Source organism: Protomyctophum parallelum (assembly GCF_964188405.1).
Source record: "Protomyctophum parallelum genome assembly, chromosome: 15".
Taxonomy (NCBI): Eukaryota; Metazoa; Chordata; class Actinopteri; order Myctophiformes; family Myctophidae; genus Protomyctophum; species Protomyctophum parallelum.
Genome location: NC_139710.1, coordinates 29461044 through 29480697, shown reverse-complemented (window position 1 = coordinate 29480697; position 19654 = coordinate 29461044). Strand labels below are relative to the sequence as shown.

The 19654-nt window shown below is 44.0% G+C and overlaps 1 protein-coding gene across 1 annotated transcript in view; it reads right to left on the bottom strand.

Annotated features, from left to right (window-relative positions):
- LOC310872011 (EGF-like repeat and discoidin I-like domain-containing protein 3) overlaps positions 1 to 19654 on the bottom strand; it is a gene marked incomplete at its 3' end in the record, with an annotated part of 237840 nt that overhangs the window by 45381 nt on the left and 172805 nt on the right. Inside the window, 2 exon segments of the mRNA XM_083783672.1 lie at positions 14155 to 14339; positions 15249 to 15393. Coding sequence (XP_083639798.1) covers positions 14155 to 14339; positions 15249 to 15393 — 330 coding nt within the window.

Genomic DNA, 19654 nt, shown 5'->3' with positions numbered 1-19654 from the left:
AAAACATATTTTGTTAAAAGGATAAAGCACTATATTTGATCGGTTGATGTTTCTGAGGTGGAAGTAGGCAGACCGGATGCTGTTGTTGGTTGTGGAATGAGAGTGTGCTATCGAGGACGACACCCAGACTCTTAACCTGAGGGTGTTGTCTATGGTGAGGGTGAAACTGGGTTGCTTGGAGAGTGCGGATTTGGAACCAATGAGGACTACCTCGGTTTTATCACTGTTTAGTTTGAGGTGAACCAGGATTTTAATTCCAGTAAGGGAGGGTGGGAAGGTGGAAGAGGGTTTGGAGGAGACGTAGAGCTGGGTGTCATCCGCGTAGCAGTGGAAATGGATGTTATGTTTACGGAAAATCTGTCCATGCGGGAGGAGGTAGATGATGAATAGGAGTGGGAAATGGTGTCAAAGGCTGCACTTAAATCAAGGAGGATGAGGATGGATACTTGTCCAGAGTCAGCTGCTATCAGGAGGTCGTTTGTGATTTTAATGAGGGCTGTTTCTGTGCTGTGACGGGGGCGAAAACCGGACTGGAACTGTTCATAGAGGTTATTGTTGGTGAGGTGGGCCTGAATCTGTGATGCCACTGCTTTTTCTAGGATGTTTGCGAGAAATGGTAGGTTGGAGATGGGGCGGAGGTTGTTGAAGATGTTGGGATCTAGACCAGGTTTCTTCAGTAACGGTGTGACAGCAGCTGATTTGAGAGCTGAGGGGCAGCTGAGGGAATAATGGCAGTTACCAGGGGCAGCAGAGAGGGAAGGGAGGCTATAACCAGGGAGGATGGCAGGGGGTCAAGTTGGCAGGTGGATGGCTTGGAATTCCGGATGAGTTTGGATAAATCAGCGGCAGATGGGGAGTTTGAAGCAGGAGAGAGGTAGAGAGGGGGGGGGGGACAAAAGGAGGTGGACAACTGGACGTGTGAGGGGTCAGTTGCTGGTGAATGGTGTCTATTTTTGTGTTGAAAAATGACATCAGGGAGTTACAGTGGTCAGTGGAGTAAAAGTGTGGCGGGAGGGAATCAGGGGGGCGGAGTTAGTTGTTGACCACTGAGAACAGGGCCCTGGTGTTCCCAGCACCAGCAGTATTTTTTGCTGTAAAATATTGGGATTTGGCTGAGGAGAGGGCATCTTTGTATTTGAGGATGTGGGTATGGTACATTTGTTTGTGTACGGTGAGTCCGGTTTTGCTGAAAAGCCACTCCAGCTGACGACCTTCGGCTTTCAGTTGAGGTGGGGGGAGAACCAGGGAGCAGAGTGGGGGAATGAAACAGTCCGGGTTTTGAGGGGGGCAAGGGAATTTAGCAGAGTCTGGAGACCATTGTTGTATGAGGAAACCAGCTGTTCCGGGGTGCATGGAGGGGGGGGTGGGGTGATGGTGGGAAAACAGTCAATACAGTTGTGAGGTCGGTTAGATTAATGCTTCTGATATTACGGAAGGACATAGTGCGTGACAGTTTGGTTTTGGACAGTGTCAGACTTAGATTAAATGAAACAAGCATGTGGTCAGAGATGGGGAGACAGACAGCAGAACAGTTGAGAGGAGTGACACCAGAACAACAGACTATGTCCAGAATGTGAACTTTAGAGTGTGTAGGGAAATCAACATGTTGTTGAAGACCAAAACTGTCCAGGCATGAGATAAAAGTGTAAAATCTGCCACAGATTCGAGTACAGGTTTCGTAGTACACCCACGTCGCCACGGCATTTATAAAGTGATCGCAAACAGCTGATCCTTCCTTAATTTTGTTCTGACGTTAATAAATGTGACGGCTGAAATCTATCTGGCACGCCCTATGAAATCAAGCCTCGCCCTCGTTTTTGCGACATGAACACATGCAATAAATCCTGGAAACCCTGGTTACGGGGGGGGGGGGGGGGGGGAAGTTCTCCCGTGCCTTGCTGCCCCCTCACCCCCCTCTCTCATACACACACACAGACGCACACGCATGAACTTGCAAGCCCAACTAACTGGTGTGTTGTTAAATAAATAAAGAACGAACACCTGCATGAATTAAATAAAGTTGTAGGCTTACCCTGTCTGTTTCCCTCTCACCTCGCTTGCCTTGCTGTCATGTCCACGCACGCACGCACCTACATGACACATCGACATTGCATCGCCATGAATGGAATACGTTTGTAGGCTGGCCTATATTAATTTTACTCATTCGTGCGCAATGCACGGTGAAGACTGCGCACTGCTGTGATAAGTCCTGTGGGTGAGTGATATGCCTGCATGAGAGATAGGCTATCATGTCGTCAAGGCAGTCATAATCAACGTTTATGTAGTGATTTAATCATTGATGAACGAATCATAAACATATGGATGAATTAAGCTTGCCGCTTCGCTTGCATGTGTGCTTTCCTGGTATGTGTTGGCGACGCACGCCGCGGTCCCGTCCTCCAGACCCCCGAAAATGATCTCGCTTTTATCTGAACTGTCAAAGCACTTATTTAAATGGAATGGTGAATGATTAAGCCCCTTACGCCTATAGAGCGTCACAGTCCCTCCCCCTTTCAGAACAACGAACGGCCCAGGAAATGAAAACGCAATGCATTTCCCCATAGGCAGTTCTTATTTAATTTATTTAAAGACCTTTTAAGCGTCGTACGAAACCAACTCTTGTCGTGACAAATCATGACAACACACACAATATTTTGGACCAAACAAATAATTACAAAGAAGAAAAACAACAAAAAAAGTGTTGTAACTCTACTTTCTAATTCTTTGTTTGGCCCGAACAATTCTGTGTGTTGTCATGATTTGTCACGACAAGAGTTGGCTTCGTACGACGCTTAGGTCTTTAAATAAATTAAATAAGAACTGCCTATGGGGAAATGCATTGCGTTTTCATTTCCTGGGCCGTTCGTTGTTCTGAAAGGGGGAGGGACTGCGACGCTCTATAGCCTGCTACAATTGCAAATAGGCAAGCTGTATGCTTGTCATTGTCACTTGGAAATAAAGGCGTGCAGTCCATTTATGCATTTTTTTTAATAATATCACAGTGATGCGCTCCCAAATCATCTCACAAGTGCACTCGCATAACAAGGCCAGTAAAGCACTGTTTGATTAAGCACAAACTAATACATTGTAAACATGTTATATTGTTTTTAATTGCGCGATTTTAATTACTTGTAAAGTTGGAAATCTCTCTTTTTCTTTTTTTCTTTTTACATGTATATACACATACCGTTTTATATTAACATTTTAGGAGTGAAAACATATGTTTAGATGCCTGTGACAGCGTGTCAGCAGTTCAGACAATGCTGCTCCGCTTGCGTGCGACAGAAAAACAGCCGAGGACAAAACGTACGCCAGCTCCCGACCAGACGTGACTTTTTGTCCTACTCAAGTTCAATTTCAAGCTTTGCCGGAAATGGTAAATGCCGAAAATGTCGGTAATTTCGGCGTGCACCCATATTTTGGCGTACGCACGGTTGAGAAATGAGGGCCAAAGTCCTTAGTGAGAGCATGATTAATATTGTCCAAAATATAATCCAAATTTGACGTCGGACTGCTGGTTGGAGAAGCCAACATTAGCCGACCTAACCAGGCGAGCTAACGTGCCGTGATCCACCTTCCTACGGATGGTTCTCCGAGGGTGACGGTGGGTGGAAGACCAGATGGAGTTGATAGCAGGGGAGTCATCGATGTGGACACTTCGTCCGGCTCCGCGATGGATGTACCTCCGATGAGGAAGGCAGGCGATGTCCGGGAAGTGGTGCAGTACAGGCGGGGGATCAAGCCGGTGGAAACTAAACTGGAGGAGATCCGCTCTCATATGTTGGATCAGAGATGACGCTGGATATATCCCTATGGACAGGATAGTCCACAGGAGCACAGAGCTCACAGCGAGTTTGTAGATCCACATGATGCACGGGCAGATGTACGTTCACCGAACAGCAGTAGCAGTGGCCAGGTAACTCAGGTGAGTAGAACGCCAACACGCTAAGCTTGAACAGTTTCGAACGCCATCCTGACAAACAGATCGTTTTGACAGTAAGCACAGAGTAGAGACCACCAGTATCCCGTTCACAGATATGTGATTTTCTGCAAGCTATGCAGAAAATCATAAAAACGTTAAAAACAACCGGAGAGCAGCGGCAGCTAGTCGCGCCAGCGTTCACTTAACCGGAAGATGTGGAACATACATGAGTAACCAATCAAGCCCTGTTTTTTACTTAGTCTTTTCCAATCTACAAGTTCACAACACATCACGTGGGCTATTTTTGTAGGTAATATAATACAGGTAAACAGGTAAAGACGAAGGCTTTATATTATATGTGCTCCCTCCATTTCAGTGTGTGAGCATCACAGAGGGGTACCCCCCCCCCCCCCCCCCCCCCCCCCCGATCTCCCTTTCATGTATCTCTCTGTCCTTCTATTTTTAACGAAACACCTCCATCGACCTGTTTATTTCTGAGTATTTTTTATTGGAAAATATTGATATTCCATAAGCCATTATTATTAATTGTCAGGCAGGGAATCAACAGACAGGAGTTCAAGCGGCATTCAGACTGAGAAAGACTCCAAGGTCAAATGAACACAGAAGGAAAATGTATTTGACGTAGGAGACGTTTTCTCTGCATCTGTGCAAGGAATTACTCTGTAAGCCATATGTGACTAAATTTGACTGAGGGACTGCCATTGGACTTTTTAGAATTTCTTTTTTTTTTTTTGTCATATGAAAGCAGGGAATCATAGCTTCAAATTGACATATTGGTTGTTCAGTTTGACCCACCGGTTTTGGAGATATGACTTATAGAGTAATGTCTTACAGAAAACAGGCTTGAAAGGTTCACTTCTGTGGTCTTTAACATTACACCTAGCTACATTAATTTTATTTCATATTTACATGTCGATTTCAGCTCTGACACTTATTTCAGACATGCTCTAGTATGTGAAGAGTCTGCCTGTGCTATAAACTCATTTCGAAAAAAAAATAAGTTTTTCTCCTCTGGTGAAAAGCTGGAATTTGCACGATAGCAGTCTCTTAGTCAAATCTGGTCAAAACTGGAGGCAGTGGAGGCTCAAACTGCACAACCAATATGTCAATTTGTAACTATGATTCTCTGCTTACATGTGAAATGAAAAAAGAAAAAGAAAAAAAGGGTATAGACAACTCAGCCCCACTCAAATTGGGTCACAGATTTGAAACAGAATTAACCTCCTATCTCAATAAACAGTGTTGAATTTGACAGCAAATTTCAGTGTAATAGTCTTTTGAATAAAGCTGTGTGTAGTGTTGGCTATTCAAAAACAGCTGATATACAAACTCACAGCACGTCAACATTGAGAGCTTGTACATCTGCTAGTTTTTTAACATAAAAAAATAATACTCTTGAAAGTGTTAGGAATAATTTAGCATTTTCTTTAAAGGGACTGTGACATAAAAAAGTTTTTGTAATTTGTTTAGGTTTTCTGAGCTCAATTGCACCCAGAAAAAACATGAACTTTTAACATTCAGTAGATTTACTGTGGTCTGGGGTTTTCTGGCTCAAACAAGTGCTCTGATTTCCCTGTGGACTGTGAGGTAAGAGTCCACGAATCCCATATATGACATAAGAATGTGCCAGGAGATGTCACTGTTGAGGGATTTTGCCTATTTCCGTTGCAGCTCAAAAGGCTTCAGAACACACAGAGAAAACCCCAGGCCACAGAAAATCCACTGAATGTTCAAAGTTCAGGTTGTGTGGGTGTAGTTGAGGTCATACAACCTAAAATAAAAATAAAAAATAAAAATTAATGTCATGAAACCTTTAACACAAATCTTGTCTTCTGGGGGCCCCTGGAAAAACAAACAAACACACAAACAAACAAGCAAACAGATGGAGGACTGCGGTCTTTGCACCGTGGCACGAAAAGGTTTGAGAACTACTGATTTAGAAGGCATTTCCTGTCAAATGAACATATAACGTTGTAGAATCAATCAAGTACTTAATTGAGAACGGCAATGCAGTTGAATGTGTATATCTATATGATATGTATAGCTACAGTATCTGTTCGGTTCAATGTCTCATTCGGCCATGGTTCACATTGCAGTATTGATGTAAAACATGCAAGTACTGTTTTCCACCACCGTCCATATAAATGCATGGAAGGCCCGGTGCTGTACCAACTCAAAAGACACCCAACTGTGGACACGGACTGTAATGGGAATTTTTGACTACTACAGTGCCAGATATATGCATACTTGTGTATTTATCTTCCTTCCATTAAGTATCTTTGCTCACCAATGTGCTCAGTCTAATTCATGCAGCTGTCAATCTAACAGCTGACTTGACTCCTCCACACTGTCAGCAAAGGTATACTTATTTGTGTGTCGCCCTTGTGTGCGGATCCTTGTATGGACATTCAGTGTGGCATCTCTGTTAGGACAAGACTATAAGGACGGTCTGAGAATGGGGTTGAGGAGGCTTGCGCCCGGAGGGGCTGCTGGAACAGTCAAGGAGGCCTGTTCCTCACTCTCTGTATGTTGTTACTCTGCTGAATCTTCTGAATAAAGTCTCAACACTTCACTTCGTCATTCCTTCATCTTTGGAAGATTATTTAATCGACAACAGAGCCCTTACGAATGTGGTGGCGGGAGTCACCAAGGAGGATGCAGAGAACAGAAACTGCGAGACCCCCCAATGGGAACACAGCCGGAAGAAGAAGACTGGAGCGCCTCCTGGGCATTGTCTAAACCCAGCGCGCTCTCCTCGTCAGATGGGATGTGAGAGTTACACAGCGGGAGATTGAACCAGCCAATGTCTCAAGATGTTTTCAAGGGAGTGTAGGGCTGCCAAGTGTTTCCAGCTGGCAGGAGCTGATTAGTTAATTATGCACATTAACATGTCGAGGCGTATATAGCACGGGGGAAACCGCCAGAGCCACAGTAGCTTACTTTTCAGACGTTACATCGTCCAACCAGTTAAAGCGCGGAGCACGTGCGTCAAGCCATTTCTGGCAAGCAGGAGGAATGTTTTGCTGTCGATTGTCGGCGAACAGCCCTCAAGACAACACCTCTGACAATTAAATGCTTCATTTCTGAAGCGTTAACCACTTGAAGTGCAGCATTCCTATAATTCTGGGAGGGGGGGAAACGCTCAGCAAAAGTAGCCCACAAAAATGCGTTGTGATTCAACGAATACGTATGAAATAAAGAAATAAATAAAACCGTTTTAACAACATAGCACCTCACACGTTAGGACAATATATCCGGGCGTGTGTTTTCAGGTAATCTAACATGCATGGTTAAAATGGAGTTCGAAGTTACATTGTGTTCATATAGGCGCATGCCTGATGAAAAATCTATATAAAATATTAATATTGAATCAAGCAACTTAACTGCCTGGGGTGCACACACATGCACGAGTAGATGTTAAACATAACCCCAGAAGCGTGTTAAAGGGAAACAGGGGGAAGGGGAATTAAAAGGAAATTAACACTGACACACAGAAAACGAGTATTATGCCACCTTCTGGGTGTAGGAGAACTATGCCACTGGGCAAGGACCCATTTGTGGGTCGCGGACACATTTTATGAGTCCCTTTAATTTTGGTTTCCTACATTTTGTTTTCAATTATAATTATATTTTTTTCTTCAAGCAATCAAATCTGAAATTCCATACATTTGAAAACAAATGTTTATAAGAAGTAGTGAAAATAGACAATCTACTAGAGGTGGAAACTTTCGTTCATTTCAGTGAACGGTTCGGTCGTTCGGTCGTTCACTAAAAAGATCCGTTAATTTCGTTAATTTCGTTAATTTCGGTCGTTCGCGCGTTACTGCTGTAAACTATAGGATCTCCCGCACGGACCATACTGGCATACTATATGGCACGGTCACTTGAACGAGTCGTTCAATGGCCGAGCCAGGCCGATCATCCTTCCAGGCTATGGGATTTTCTCTGGGAGGGATGGGGTCCAATCTCCTCTGGTGCGGCTAGGAGTAGCCATTTTTTCCCCTACAGTCTATGGTAGTAGCAGAGTAGCACTGTCAATTAGCATCGAACATTTGCGCTCGTTATAGCTAAATACGGTATTAAAAAAATATGAATTATGATCGGAAAATCTTAGTTACAATGAAACTGAATGGATGTGGGGTTTTTTAAGGGTAACTGTTCCGTTTTGGCAGAGTCAGACGATCCGCGATGTCAACACCAGTCACTCCTTCCAGTCTCCCCCAGTCAGGATGCCTTCTACCCGGGCATAATTTCCTCTTTACGTCCCCTGTCTGTCTGGGACCACCAGAGCTCCAATAGCTATAGCAATTATCACAATTTAAATAAATAAGCATATAGAAACTATTTCACATTAAGAATGTTGGTAAAACTAAGATATTTGAGGGGAAATATATAATTTATATCCACAAATAAAATATTATCATTGATTAACTCCATTCCTCTACCCTCCATCCCTTTAGTTTCCATGGTTATTGAGCCCCTCCTATATTTAATCTATACTAACCAATTATGGTAATATGAATTGTATGCTATTAATGCTATTAGTATAAAAGAAGGAGCCTAATCTATTTTCATGTTTTTAAGCATAGCATTAGCATTAAATACTATATATATTATATGTATGTATTAGCCTGTTTATTTTCCATTGATATAATTTCACTATAATAGTATAATTTCACCATCATATTATAATATCACCATAATAGTAGTACATTTAAACAGAAGAGAGCTAATTTAATAACCAGTCACTCTTATTGTTTGATTGTCACTCTTTGATGAATTGAACAAGGTGGACCCTCTTGTAAACAAGTAATTCTGCAAACTGTTAATACATATTTCAATCAATCAATCAATCAAAGTTTAATGTTTCTACGTTAATCATCATGACTTTGTTTGTTGCACTTGCAAGTAGTATTTGTATTTGCAACCAGAGGGCTACAAATACAGTCATTCAGTCAGTCAGTCATGCATTATTAGACTCGTTGGTCTTTCCTTCAGTGAAATAAAAACGTATGGGTTTCTAATGCTAGACAATGTCAGACCCAAGTCAGTCATTCGTACACACTTCACAGTTAGTTTACAGCACTTCGTTCAGTCACCACCCCCTTCTCCCAGTCGGTTATGCTGTTATAGCACTTTGAACGAAATATGCATTTCGGTCTTTCGGTCTCCTCGGTCAATGTACCAGTATGACCGATCACGACCCCTTCTCCCGGTCGGTTATACTGTTACAGCACTCTGAACGAAGAACGAAACTTTGAACGAAGAACGAAACTTTGAACGAAATATGCATTTTGGTCTTTCGGTCTCCCCGGTCAATGTACCAGTATGACCAGTCACCACCCACTTCTCCTCTGCAACTGTTGTGCGCTGTGGGAGCCCGGAGACGGAGAGCACGGCCCCGCCCTCCAGGCTCCGGCTCGCAGCCTCGCACTGAATGAGAAGAGCAGCCGGGCGACTCCCCGTCATTTGCATTTCAGAACGGATCGTTCACGGAAGTGACCGGGTCGGTTTCGTTCACCAAAAATAACTAGTTATTTTGATTTGTTCGTTCATGACCGACACATCACTACAATCTACAAGCTCACAATGTGACACGAAGCGACACGTTGTGAGCTTGTGGATCTGAACCACTGAACGATCTACCGTTGCGCTTCCATTCGGGTCGTTGTCCTCAAAACTACTCAAAGTAAAGTGAGCAAAGTGCTGCTATCAGCACCGTGATGGACGGACATGTTTGTTTGGTTTGTTTTTTGGCCAAAGTCAAAAAGTTGTTTATCTCAGTCGGTCGCAGTGCTTTTCAGAGTCACAAGTGAGACACAGTTTGGGCCTTAATGAGATGCTGCTGCCACCGCTGAACGCATAAACAAAGGCGGCGTGGCACTATGGTGATGAATAGCATCACTCTCCGAGGACTCTCCAGTCTGTGAATGATGTCCACAGGTCTTCTTCTACAGTCTAATCAACCACCACCAATTGGTAGCAGTGCTGGGACAGTAAGTGCTTGCACTCAAGATGAACTACTGTACTTGAGTAATGTTTTATTTTTATTTTAAGGAACATTTACATTACTTTTTTACATGTTTTGTCCTACTCCACTACATCTTCTGAGGCAAATATATATTTGTTTACACTGTAATTATGACAGTTTTAGTTACCTGTTACTTTGGGACTATTATCAGAAAGCATACATTAACCACCTTATACCTATAATAATAATACGTTGGACAAAACATTGAATAGATAATTGAAAAACACACCCATGTGAAGTCAAGAGGTGCCTTTCATCATGATCATGATGATGCATTGTACGATGTTGATGTATAAATCCACATGATTTCACATAGGGGCCAACATTATTGTGATGATGACTTGGCCCACATTGACGTCACTGGGGCAAATAGACAGACACTATCTGCTGCTACAGAAGCGGCTTACACCACAAAAATCACACCTGTGTGAAGTGAGTGGTGCAACTCCGTGTGGGGGTCCCCGGAAGTTTCAGACCCACAGGAACGCGGCCAGGGTGCCGGTCCGGTTCCGGCAAGCCACCCCGTGTCCGAAATGGTTGTGAAATGACAGTTATCACGTGTACTGTACTGTACTGTACTGTACTGTACTGTACTGTACTGTACTGTACTGTACTGTACTGTACTGTACTGTACTGTACTGTACTGTACTGTACTGTACTGTAACAACCCAAATCATCATATACAGTGTGTGTGTGTGTGTGTGTGTGTGTGTGTGTGTGTGTGTGTGTGTGTGTGTGTGTGTGTGTGTGTGTGTGTGTGTGTGTGTGTGCGTGTGTGCGTGCGAGTGCATGTGTGTGTTAGGCTGCACAACAGTGACAACCAATCGAATGCTATTCCATGCTCGGGCAGACCCAGCCAGGGACAGACCCAGCCAGGGACCCACATACAGTAGCTGGAGTGGTTGCACCACTCAAAAAATTCCAATACTTTTGTACCTACACTCTAGTAAATTTCGGAACACTAGGACCTTTACTTTAAGTAGAACATCAGAGTAAGAGTAATGCTAGACACAAACGCAGCGTAGCACTACAGTGATGAATAGCATCGCTCTGAGGACTCATGAGTCTGTGAATGATGCCCACATGTCTACAGTCTAATCAACAAGCAAGGATTATTAGTTTAGTTTCTCGCCGACAAGCCAAGTTCTCCAAGTTCTCAGGCTAAGTTGTCACAGCAGTGTATGCGAGTTGCTTTTAAACAGCCAAAAGATTAGCACATTTCAGAGACTAGATTCTCAGGCAAATTATGGCAGATGATATGGAGCCTTAAAAGCTGGTCTATTGCGCTGATCAGAGCAAAGGCTAAACACTGCTGTAGTGTCCCATGGTCTAGCTAGCCCAACCACTAGCTCAACCACATGCACCTTGACCTTGGTGTCCCCATTCTGGGTATGTCACAAGGCCAACATTATTGGGTGAACATTGCCTAATTGCCTAACAATCTCACAAATGTTTAACTACTATGCTTGACAATACATTTTGTCAGTTTATTTTTCTATTCCATTTGATTTTTTTTTTTCTTTTTTTTTTGTTTGTAGTCATTGCTGCAAGTTCCCGACTGGTGTGGGAGTTCTGACTATTCTAGACCATACTGCATAACTTCAAGCTTGCATAATGTCTTAAGACTATCACTTAAAGGACCACTTCACCGCTTTTCAACCTATCTTCATATAATAGGTCCTCACTTATAATCATGAAATAATGGCGCAATTATTTTCTACTCGGTCTGTGTCTCATAGGAGGGCTGTGGGCAGTTCAGAAACCGTCTTCCAGTGACATCATCGATGGGGAATACAAGCTAATAAAAACTGCAGGCTTTCTAGTCCTGAAAAGTTGCAATGCGAAAATGGAAGCCATCGTTCTCACGATAATGAAAATCTAAACATCTTTATAAAAAAATCTTGTTTAAAAAATAATCTGCTAATGATGATGTCACTGGAAGACGGTTTCTAAACTGCCCACAGCCGTCCTATGAGACACAGACTGAGTAGAAAAAAATCGTGCCATTTTATCATGATTATTAGGGAGGACCTATTATATAAAGATACGTTGAAAAGTGGTGAAGTGGTCCTTTAAGTCTAAGATGAATATGTGCGATAATCTTACAAAGATGAGACGATCTCCCACCATGCAACAGCACCTTGGATGCAGCCATCCAAAGGACGGGAAGTTATGCTCAATCTTCTTCCAGGAGAAGGCTTCTGGATTACCAGACAATAATATACAAAAACACCAATGGTGCTGCTGTTGCCCCTCGTGCACCCACATACAAACATCTTTGTCCCAATGATGGTGGCAGAGTAATCTTATGACCTTCTGAAAGGTGGTGGAGTTCCTTTGGTGTTTATCATCAAAGACCAGACCATTGTGCCGGTGTCCAGCTTGTAGGTGTCATTGCACTGATGACCACAGGCGTTTCCTCCAGTGGTTGCTCCTCCCCACAGGGATAGGCCCTGAAACCTTGGGCCTCAATCATATGTGGTTGTCCACATCAAATGCATAAAGCATGGTGCGGCGAGTATCCCCTCCCCAGACGTGATCGTCTATCAGCACAGCTGTGTGGCCCCGGCACAAGCCCGCACAGCCATTCGCAGTTTTCACACCTCGCTAACCTCGCTAACAAAACCTGCCGATCGACGCAGAGTGCCACAGCTTGAGTTAATAGGAATGACCGACCATGGATGAATATCAATGATGACGGTCCATTGTGTCGACCTGCTAAGTAGCCTTGTAGGTGTCAGATGTTCTGTCTGAATCAGTCTAAAGAGTTGGATCACAGTGACTGATGGATTCTTGAACTAATTAAATTGCAGAGGTGACGTTTGCTATAGGGGTGTAACGATATAGTAACTGCATCGGAAACCCGATTTTTTTTTCAAGAATCGAGGTATATCGAAAGGAAAACAGGAACATTGACTATGTATCGAATGGTATCGTTTTGCAATGCAAATAATCGTTATCGAATCGTTTTGCTATGCAAATAATCAATTGTATCAATACTACATTTTTGTGCGTGGTATTTATATTTTCAGAAGAAAAATAAAAAGAGGGGTTTAATTACTTAGCTTAACATAATGTCAATGCATTTTAAATAGTTGCTGTATCGATTTCAAATCATTGGATCGTATCGTATCGTCATGATGAACCAATATCGTCCATCATATCGTCAACCATGTATTGTGATACGTATCGTATCGCTGTTTAAATGTATCATTACACCCCTAGTTTGCCCCTAGGTAAATGCATAATTATGACACCGCTAAAGTTACCAGAACCGCCAGCCCTAAGCTTGATTCGAAAAAGCCCCCACACCTGCAATTTGATGACTTGGTCAGTCGACTTTCCACAGTTCTTTTGCACTCTTTGCACATACATTCTCCACAGATGGCTACCATAGCACAAGGACTTTCCAGTCAAGGACTTTCCCATAATGCTCATGGTCATGCCCATATACTGTATGCCCACATATTGATAACATCAGCCATATATGGTCAATTGGTCATAAAAGGGAAACGGACAAACAGGTACATATACAGAGATCTCCATATATGGAAATAAAAGGGACACAGACAGACATATAGCCAGACAGACAGTTACAAGTGTCAATGTGATAATGTGTTGATGTCAAAACTTCAGGTGGGCTGAGGACACACACTTCTTCAGTCACATTATCAACTTCAACAACAACGATTTGGTCACAAATTAAGTTTACAGGATTTAGAATGCGAGAGAAACTATACGTATAAAAAATATTATACTATACTAACTATACTATAAAAAATATGTAGCAGATTGTGCTTGTAGACTCGACTTTCAACGACTCATGTATGAGACCGTATCATAATCCATAATCATAGTCCTCGTTCTAGTCTATAGTTAAACGGTAAATGGTGCATTCATATTATAGCTATAGCACTTTACATAGATTGTGCATTACATTCACCCACTCACACACTGATGGCCGGAGGAAACCATGTAAGGCACCAACCTGCACATCGGTAGCAATTAGGGGTTCAGAGTTCGACACCAGCTCTGGGGGCGAGCCCGGGATCGAAATGGGAACCTCGCGGCTGCGCTGACGGCCACTCTAACCCTGAGCCACAGCCGCACCCTGCTTGTTTGGCTGGCTGCTACGGATGTCATTGGATATAGTCGTCACCATCGGAGGGGCGTCCCCTACCTGTAGCCACTGTGACTGGTCGCTGTGTCCGGCCGTCCAGGCGTTGACCTTGCCCTGCTTGTCCAGCCGGGCCTTGCCGGGCTCCCAGGTGAACATGTCCATGTTGAGGGTCCTGAAGATGCTGGAGGCGGTCACCTGGTAGTCCTGGACGTGACCCGACTTCAGCCCCATGGGCTCTGAGCAGCCTGGAGACACGCACAGACAGAACATGCTAGACACCACAGAACCAAGCAACCCGATCTATGAAAAGGAGCCATCTCTCTCTCTCTCTTTCTCTCTCTCTCTCTCTCTGTATACTGTATATGTAAATATATAATATTATACCCACACACACACACACACACACACGTCGGCTGTTTAACAATAGCCAATCTACAAGCTCACCACACGTTGGCACGTTGCGAAAGAAAATGTGGAAAATGTGGAAAATATTTGAAACATTAATCTTGTACCGTTTCCTGGCACAAGCTATATGTTCAGATGGGAGGGCTTGTACTGTTTCCTGGCAGAAGCTATTTTCAGATGGGAGGGTCCGTGGACAAATACATATTCATGTAATTTCATATCCTTGAAATGGTTGAAAACCACTGGTTGAAACAACATTTAGGAAGCAATAATAATGGATTGCATTGTATAGCGCTTTTCCAAGTGCTCAAAGCGCTTTACAATCATCCGTTCATTCATACATTGGGCGGTGAAGCGGCGAACAGTCGACGCCAGCATCCTTCACACACCAATGGTGGCAAGCTCACACTTAACGACTCATTGGAGGCAGTGCAGGGTTCAGTGTCTTGCCCAAGGACACTTCGACATGTGGACAGAAGGAGCCGGAATTCGAACCGCCAACCCACGGATCATTGGACGACCTGCTCTACCTCCTGAGCCACAGGAAGCCCAAGCAAGCCCACATGACTACAATTTAGAAACAAGCCGAAAAAAGCAACATGTAACTACCAGCTTTCTGTTAAATAACCAGATAACGTAATGCCTTTTTGTATGAAAACCCCATTTTAATCTAACAACGTCATAAGGCCTACATACTGTACATTTATAGACCACTGAAGTCAATAAGGGTGCATAAACTGCTTTCTCACCTGTCAGCTCGCACCCCAGCAGCTCCATGCGCAGTGTGCAGTGTCTCCTGCACACCTGCGGGTAGATGCGCACGTACAGCGCCTCGATGGGCGGCGTGAAGGAGTTGGCGGAGGGAGCGTTGTTGTCCACGTTTCCTCGGAAGATCTGTCACAGAGGGGACGAAGTAACACCACATCGTCAGCACAGTGGAGAAACACATGCAGCTTTGCTGTAATCTCTCAAATATTATGTCAGCACCACACCCTTAACCGGGAGGAAGTGTGGACTGAGAAATGGGAGGCCCCAAACCCGAGGTCCTGTCTTTGACAGAATGGTAAATGGTACATTTACTGTATATAGCGCCGTTATCCAAGGCGCTTTACATAGATTGTGCATTACATTCACCCATTCAATTTAATTCAATGGGCTTTATTGGCATGAGAAAACATACATTTACATTGCCAAAGCAGACAGTGGAACCAACTATTCACAAACACATTCATACACTGATGGCAGGGGAAACCTGCAAGGCACTAACCTCGCCTCACCAGGCTTTCCACCTCGGAGGAAAGCCTGGTCTCTGTTCCCAAAGTGCTGTGTGAACCGGTCTGGAACGGATGATATCGTTACGTCATGTTGTAGTGTTGTTTTGTAGTCATCAGGCAGGAACAATCAAACGGAACTCCTTTTCCCTCAAACCGGAAGAATAACAATAAAAGTTCTTGTATAGCCTGTAGCTTTTATTGAGGAAAAATCGGTTTGAGGGAAAAGGAAGTTCTGGATAATTGATGACTGCAAAACAATACTACAACATGACGTAGCGATATCATCCGCTCCCGACCGGTTCCATAAACCCGAAATGGAATGGAATGGTTCACCGATCTGAGTGATGTTTTCAGAAAAACCCATGTTTCGATATCAGTACTTCTCAAACTATTTCATGTCAAGGACCCCAAAAAGTACATGTAATTGGCCGCAATCCAGCTCTTGTCGCCCGCGGGCCAGATAATCTCACGGGGACGCGCTCACTTGCCTCTCCGCCTCTCAACTTCTCCCTGGGTCCCAAAGAATCGCCTGCCTCTGATTGAAAATGAATTACTAAGGCGCGTCTCACACTCCCTGTCTGAAACCGCCTTTAGGCAGATAGTAATCTTTTATTTCTTCTTTTGTGAAAACCTTAAACATGAGACGCAGGCAATTATGCTACAGTATGACTATGCAAATCATCACGATGCACCACTTTCTGCAATGCATCATCTGCACCGATCAACACATTTCTGTCATCAAGGTCAATGAGCTCGAATTATAATGGGGAAAAAATAGACAATTTCCCGCGCCATTTGAGCCTGTAATTTATAAGCGCACTAGTGTGTTTTAAACGAGTGGTCCAATTACACAGCTGTTTATTAATACACAGCCATACAATCTGTCTGACAAAACACATGCATAGACAGGCGATTAGATCTATCGATCTGTCGGACGGACGGACGGACAGACAGACGCACAGTACCGCACACACACGCACGTGCACGCATGTCACAGCAATGACAAGCCAATGATAGGAAAAAAGCAGGGAGCTGAAAATATAAATAACTACCACATTACATCATTATGTGTGTGTGCGTCGATCATGGGATCTACAGTGTGTTTGAGTAGATGTTGCGCTGTGATTGGCCAGTCGCTGTGATTGACACTGCCTAAACCTAACCCTAAACCTTACCCTAACCTCAGTAAAACTAGAAAACTAGTGGCTGGGGTTCGTTTCCAAGGACCCAGAAGAACGATGGAATCCGCTGAAGATACCATGCGAGCGTGTGTGCGTATGTGTGTGAGCCTATAACCTACAGAATAAAATAGAACAGCGCACATCCTCCGATCTTGGTGCTGAGCCAAACTCTTAAACTAACATGTCATGTCATGAAGAAAGACGAAGGCGCGTAACTCATTTTGTAATGCTCCAAGTATTTATTCACAATCACAGTAGGCAGGACATACAACGTTTCGGACGGTATTGGTCTTTTTCAAGTAAAGAAAAATAAAGAATCACACCCGTGTGAACTGAGTGGTGCAACTCCCCTCCCCCCCTCCCCTCTCTCTCTCTCTCTCTCTCTCTCTCTCTCTCTCTCTCTCTCTCTCTCTCCCTCTCGCTCTCTCATTAGCAGGCAACAGTGCAGCACGTGCAGCACTATCTCTCTCTCTGTTTCTGGCACAACAGCGCCCCTACTGGTACAAATAGTCATACTGGTGCTCATTAACACATACATAGGTGAACACATAGGTGAACGCGGACATTGCTGTTCCTTGGAGTGGTTGCACCACTCAAAAAGACCAATAGCGGTCGAAACGTTGTACAGTATGTCCTGCCTGCTGTGATTGTGAATAAATACTCGGAGCATTACAAAAGTGAGTTGCGAGCCTTTGCCTTTCTTCAGCCTATAACCTAGTCGTCAAATAATTATTGTGGTGGAGTAAAAGAGTACGGGGAGGGGACGGGGGGTGTTGGTGTCAGCCATGGAGGGCTGTCAGAAATGATGTAGGACAGGGTGGCCGTTTATCCCCAAATAGTATAAAAATTCAATCTAAAAGTCATAAAAGCAGAGGGGGGTGGGTCGGGGGCGGGCGGACGTGTGTGTTTGTGTGTGTGTGTGTGTGTGTGTGTGTGTGTGTGTGTGTGTGTGTGAGAGAAAGAGGGGACCTGGTGTGTGCTAGCTAATTAAAAAGCCATCTCATCACGTCCTTCATGGACTCCACGTCCTTGACTGTGTGAACAGTCTCCTGTTGCACTGTGAGTGTGTGTGTGTGTGTGTGTGCGCATGTGGGTGCATGTCTACTTGTAGTATTACTATACCTGTGAGGGCCAAATGTCCCCACAAGTATGTATAGTCAGCAGTACGCATGCGTCATCAAAATGTTTGATGTGCCAACCCACATTAGTGACCGTATTCACGATATGAAAACCATGCATGTCACTTGAACAATAAGCCTACACACTTTGGACCTAGCTGCAGCATTCGTTGGTAGAGCTGCTAACTAACGTCCCCTGCTACTTAAAAATATACAACAGCTACAAATACACTGTGTAGCTTTGCATCTTTGTATCTTTTGCACCTGCCCGTGTGAACGCAGCATAACGTTGTGGTAGAGACGGTTAGGATTTGACATTTATATGTTATGTTTAGCGGTTATAGGATTAGACATTTAGAGGTTAGGTTTAGACATTTAGGGCTCCATTTTTGTCGCCGCCATTTCCCGCGACGCAGCCCACAATTCAACCACTGCCCGAAAATTACGAGTATAGGAGCTTGCTCTGTCCCTTAATGGTATTTTGGTCCAGCGTCACCCGCTATCTATTTTGTCGACACCGGTATTTGCGCCTAGAGGTGTGGTCATGGGCGTGTTGCACGCTTTCCCCTAAATTGCTATTTTGGTCACATACATTTGGGAAGTTAATAGTGGAGTTTAAAAGCACCCGTAAGCCGTGCCAAATTAGTTTGGTAGAGCGGCGCACGGCACGCCACACGTGCCTCAATGGAGATGTCCAGGTACAGTCAGGCTGCCTCATCTCTCCTTATTCTCCTATTGCATCTCTTTGTAATTTTCCTATAATCAGCAGAAGTGAGTGCCTGCCACTTCCTTGTGTCCATTGTGTTTATATAATTGTATAGTCAAAGAAGTTATTTGTGACAGGAATTGTGCGGCGTGCGCGATTCCATTTGCTCGTTTAGTTCTTCACCCGATAGCACAGCAAATGGGGTTTAATCCGATTTACCCATATTTCCTTTTCGCTTCATACCGGTCCGTAGAGACAGCCTACACGCACAATCTATATATACCAAATTAAAGCCCTAATTTTGTAGTTTACATAGTACTATGAGACGAGTCTTCTTGGCTCTGTACGGGGTGAGGGGGTGGCAGGGTGCATCACAAGTGAGACTTCAAGGCAGCAGCACATCACTCTTCCATGGGCTATAGACCATAAGGCTATGAAGTAATATAGAACTGGACATAACAGGCAATGGATATATCATCTCTAAAAGGCAATGGTACGTGGACTGGTGATTGGTTTGTAACGCCCAAACCACACCTATGCATAATATAACGGGTAACGGAGGTGTTTTAGGGATTTAGACCTTAGAGTATATATTAATAGAGACGGCACCGGATTTCTCCTCCCATCCACTTGCATTAAGTTGCTCAAAAGCGCATGAGGCAGAGTGAATTCTGGGATTGATTGGGCCAAACACATGAACGCGCTGGCCGTTGACTATCATTGCACGCGTTCAGCGTTCACATGTCATCATGACCGTGCGCAATTATAGTCAACCGCTGCAATAACAAATTCAGCGACTATGTCCATTTCGCCTCAGGGTTTCCTCCGGGTGCCGTCTCTATTACTATATACTCTGCGATTTAGACAGGTAACCAA